Below are 6,000 nucleotides of genomic sequence, written 5' to 3' on the forward strand. Positions count from 1 at the left end.
CAACAAATTTTTACTTCTTATTTTGACGGATATCATCTGCAGTAGTAAAATATTAAAATCAGTCTTGGTACAACACCGTTATCTGTTAAACTTTAAAATTCAGAATATATGTAGTTTAGTATAAAATTTAATTATTTAGATTAAAAATACTGTAACCAACATATGTCAAATATTGATTTTTAAAATACAATAAATGGAACTAATTGCATCTTCACTTGTATACTATACAAGCGCCAAAAATATAAGTATTTTATTGTTTATTATGGGCAATAAATGCATATCGAACTTTATAGATATAATATTCCTCAAGACGATAAAACACAAATGACAGCAATTAAAATTAAATTACATATTACAGAACTTACTTACCACACTTGTCCATTAAATAAACCTAATGTGAAGAATCCCATGATATCATTGTAAATCATAGGAAATCTCCTATTCATAAATATAAACTACAACTTTCCGGAATTTTCCAGTCAATAACTCAATCTTAAATTTATCGTTAATAATAATCAATTATTGTCATTAAATATAAAAACGAATAAACATATTTTAATTTATATTAGTTTAAATATGGAAAGTTTCTTTTCGAGATATTTCTCAATAATATTATAAAAACTTTGATTTGTATGGTTCATATGTACACCAATTTACCATCTATTGATTTAAAAAAAATCTATATAAATAATTAATCCACGCTATTTAATATCGCTTTGCAGATCACTATTAAATTAATATTTATATTAAAATATTACTAGTTGAAATATCAAAATGTAGACATTTACATTACCACATGTACATTTGTCCTTTGCAATGCTTTGTATTATCATATAGTATTATAAATCATTTGCTTAATCATTATTGAATTTCTTCGACAAATATTTATATTTATTTATTTATAATATTTATAATTACTTCAAATTAATTTTATATATGAAATTAAGTGAAAAATCTTATATAAGCCCCCAAAAAGTTATTCCCTTTTTAAATAAAACATAATATATATGTTTTTTACAATCTTAACAAATAAAATCCATACAGTATTTCATATTTTCTGTTACAAAATGAATAATCTTTAAATTTTCAATATTATTTCAATGCTATAACGTAAAACAAAGTTTTATACATAGACGAATTAAAATTTTTGTATATTTCCTTATTAATATAAAATTTGTTATAATAATAATTAATTTTTTATAATTATTATAACTACATAACTCATATATATTAAAACAATTATTATTTATATTATATAACATACATATTAGAACAAATTATTATTATAATTAGATAACTTATATAAATTAAAAAAAAAAAGATTATTATACTAAGAAATTACATGTTAATAAGGAAATATACAAACATTTTAAATTATTTATCCAATGAATAAAATCCAATAAGGAATTTTATATTATATAAATTGCAGGCTGAATTTTATTTTATAATTAAGATACATATATACAAACAAAATTAAATTTAAACAAAATAGAGATTTTGTAAAATTAAATTACATCATATTATAAATCTAAAAATTTGTGCAAATATATAAAAATAAGCTCAACTTTTTTTACTTTTGTGATAACTCTTGAGTAAGTGGTAAATCAGTGTGTGCATGCAATAAATCTTCGAAATTTAAAATTACAAAAAATTTGACTACAAGAATATTATTTAAATGAATTATTATTATATTGTAAACGTACACCTCATTTTTAAAACACATAAAATAAAGCTGTAAAGAATATTTTAATGTACAGATATACAAATAATCACAAAACTTTATAGCGACATAATTTATATAAATTTTTTAATGTTTAAAATATAATAATATTGGTATATATTAATATTAACAAAATTTCAATATGAATAACATTAATAAAATCGTAGATATAATTACACACTTTATAATAAAATATATAAAATACTAATAGTATAAATAATTAACTTTATTAATTGAAACGCAAATTATAAAATATAGAATAGTCTGTAAAGAAACAAAACTAAAAAACAGTGGAATTCACTTTGTTCGGAATGTTTGACTAGTTGTTGAAAATTAATAACGTACTTTGTTTATAAAATGCTTCTATGTATTAACATATTCAATGCAATTACAATGAATTATTAATATTATTTTTGATAAATTCTAATTATACTTGTTATTTTAACTGAAATGCATTTTAAATTAAAAGAAATGTTAGTTACGATGTATTTATCTTTTATCATATACTCAATTTCATTTAATTATAATTAATCCCTAATATTTAATTTTTATTGTATCTAATTAAAATAGTAAAGAATATTTTAAAGCAACACATTGACACGCGTCAGAGATATGCAGTTCTCACCTGTTATTTATTTTCTAGTTCGTTTTTACACGTTTCATAAAACGAATGATATTTATCAGATAAACGAAATAACAGAAATACAGAATCACTGGTACTCCTGAATCAGAAAGAATGAGTACTTTAAATCGGAATAAAAATATTACTTCTTACTTTTAAAAATTTACTTTTTAAAAATAATTCTAAATATATCTCGTCGATTGCATAAAATAAGAGTAACTACAATGAACTTTTAACGTAAGAGTAAAAACTAGTCACAAACATAAGTATAGGAAAATGATTGAAATTAAAAACGAAATAAATTTAAACCTAACTTCATAAATATATCAAATATTAATATACGATAATGAATAATAATCTTTTGATTAGTATATAATTTAGTACAGATGAGATAAAGAGCTTAAATATCATAATGAGATCGAAGTAATATTCTTTTATCTATTAGAAACAAAATATGAATATCTAATTAAATGTTTTATATGAGAGATTGATATAATTTTACAAAAAAAAGAACTTTGTACTGAAAACTAATTACTGAAAAATTTAATATTTTCCAACTTTGTATATTTGTAACAATAAAAAGAACGTTTAAAGAAAAGTGGGAATTTGTATTTAATTATAAGTTATTATTAAAAATAATTCGTTATAACTGTATAATGTATCTCTCACACCAGTTATTAGATAGCTTAATGTAATAAAGTCATATTTAAACACAAGATTATTTATTTATATAAATAGACCATTTTTATTTTAAATATTTTTAATTATATATATAAAAATGTATGTCATAAGTATGGAGATTAATTATTTCTCTAAAATATTTTACAAATATTATTTGTTATTAAAAATAAAATAAATCATATTTTTTGTGTTTACTTAAATTATGGTATATTTGTAGTTTTTAATAAATACAAAAGGCGAATTTGTAATAATAATTATTTATTTCCTTTATTAAATCACATTTATATATATTTGTATACTCAAATATATATTACAAAGTTCAAACTCTGCGATTTTGCAATAGTCGTATTATTAATTTGGAAAATATAACAATATTTTGTGTTTTATCTATTTAATTTATTTAAATTTGTTAATTGTTATGATAGTTCTTTGAATAATTTGAAAATAATACAATTAAAAGATCTTGAAATTTATAAAAATAGATAATGTTAACTATAAACGAAATATTTTGTACATTAGTACATTTTTAATATTCATATTTCTAACTATTTATTTATACACATGTGCGCGCGGGCACGTACACACGCACACACACACACACAAAACAAAATATATTTGTTTTCAATACTAATATAAATATAGTGAAAAACTAATAAATATTATTGCAGAAATATTAGTTTTTCTGAATATATATTAGCGTTGAAAACAAATATATATTTCTTTATGTACACATATATATAAATAAATAGGAAGAAATAAATGAATATTAAAAATGTACTAATGTACAAAGTATTTCGGTTATAGTTAACATATGTGTGTGTGTGCGTGTGTGTGGGGGGTGATATATATATATATATATCATATTTAATTACTTTAATAGAATTTGTTTGGACTTTAAAGAATAATTTTTTTTTAATTTAAATTATCTTTAAATCTATAATATATTTTTCTATGTATATCGACATTAAATGAAATTAATTAATTACTTTGACGTTTAAAGTTAAATCTTGTATAAAATTAAAATTATGAACTAAATATATAATACATAATAATATATTATACGCAACATTTTCAGGTTTAATTAAAAAAACTCATTAAATATTTAATTTAAAGATTAGATTGTTATCATTTTTATATTATTTATTATTTAGAAAATTTAGTAACTTTCATTAATTATTATCCTATAATATAAAATTTTACATAGTTAGCTTAGAACAAAAAAAAAATTAATACATCAATTAAAAGCATTTAGTTTGTAGTTAGTATGCAAAGTAAATAAAAATATTGTTAACTCATATATAGAAAGAATTATTTTGTTTTTAAACAATTTTTTTTCAGACAAATTTACATAGAACAAAACAATATGAAGAATTTTTATGAATTAATTATATTATTTTATAAATGAATATTTTGTTAAAAAAATACTGGAATTATTTAAATATTAATTTTTAAATTTATATATTTTTAATAATTTATTCTTACTATTTTTTTTTAATTAACAGTATGATTATTTATTATGAAATATTAATTTTATTAATGATATTAGTATTATTTCTATTAAGTATTATTTATAATTATATATATATATATATATATATATATATATATATATTAATTATTAAAATTTTCTCATAAATTATTTATATATTTGCTCACCTTCACAAGTAAATTGTCCATAATGTTTTCCACTACTTTTATCACCACAAACTACACATTCAATATTCGATGATTTGTCTGTTTGAGAACTTCCAGATTGTGAACTGTTTCCTTGACTTCCAGGCGTAGTACTTTGAGGCAGGGGATCACGAGTTAAAATAGACGCAGAATTCATAAGACACGTAATATCTTCAGGGACTGCAGTTGATGTTAAATGTGTTGGCGTAATTGGTATATTTGTTCCTAACTGATTAGAATGAACAGTATGATTGCTAACACTGGTTAATATAGTTGCTGGATCTCGCGAAGCCCAAGAGGGCGGCGGAGCTACCATCGCCATGGAGGCGGTGGTGCTTCGCGCTGAAAATCCCAGCTCCAATGTGGCTACCGAATTAAAATTAATGCAAATAAATTTTTATGAAACAAGTTATAGAGTTATTATTCAAGGTACATCATCACTATTAATTAATGACGTTAAATACGGATTCGTTGCATTACATTTATATGATTGAAAATATGTAAATTGTCACTTTTCTACAATGGATAAGTTCAAAATTTATAAAAAGTTATTTTATTACACTTTAGAAATAAACACTGAACTTAATTTTTCATATTTCTATACACACGCGCGCGTCTATCTTCGTATTTGCACAGTCCCGCACGAGCGTACGCTACACAGGCACGCGTAGAATCTTATAGAATAATATACATAAACATGCAGGTGTGATTTTATTTATTGAAACATTGTTAAGATACTTTAAATAAGTTTTTAACTATTCGTGTAAAATGTGTAAAATAACCGATGCACATAATAAATTATTTATTTTTTATAAAATTTTTTATAAACTATTTATTTCCATATTATATTTATTACGACATTGAACAGTAGTAAAAAATCTAAATTTTCATTATGCAATAAAATTTTACACAATTAAATGAATACCCTCAAAATACACATAGTAATTATTTTATAAAATTTTGAAAATGTCATTATCAATAAAATTTATTTTATAATAAACAAAAATAATATTCAATATACAGATTAAATATATCAATAATATATAAGGTTCTAATGTAGTTTTTTTAATAATATATTATAAATTTAAAGAGATATATGTATTAAATTTCAGTCATTTTCAAAACATAGCCTGGCTTACATTTATACAAAACTACGAAAAGAAACTGTAGTTATTGAACTTATGCTCACTACTGCACTCAGGATCATCCAAATACCAACTGCACTTCTGCTCGACCCTTGACACTGCTTCAGTCTCCCAGTCTGAAATGCTTACTGGTTTCTTACAGTAAACTTGTTTCCATG

The 6,000-nt window shown here is 21.1% G+C and overlaps 1 protein-coding gene across 10 annotated transcripts in view; it reads right to left on the reverse strand.

The window, feature by feature from the left end:
- Positions 1-6,000, reverse strand: part of LOC105366932 (COUP transcription factor 2) — a 51,180-nt gene extending 45,180 nt beyond the window's left edge. For 9 of the 10 annotated variants that reach the window (XR_913037.1, XR_913034.1, XR_913033.1 and 6 more), the window contains exon 1: positions 4,680-5,208. Coding sequence is in view for 3 of the 10 variants with exons in the window: in XM_011505537.1 (XP_011503839.1) it covers positions 4,680-5,019 (340 nt within the window). In the remaining 7 variants the exon portion in view is untranslated. Of the gene's footprint in view, positions 1-4,679; positions 5,209-5,836 lie in introns of those variants that run through there. The other variant, XM_011505538.1, reaches the window with a different exon arrangement.

Source organism: Ceratosolen solmsi, unplaced genomic scaffold (assembly GCF_000503995.2).
Source record: "Ceratosolen solmsi marchali unplaced genomic scaffold, CerSol_1.0 scaffold65, whole genome shotgun sequence".
Lineage (NCBI taxonomy): Eukaryota > Metazoa > Arthropoda > Insecta > Hymenoptera > Agaonidae > Ceratosolen > Ceratosolen solmsi.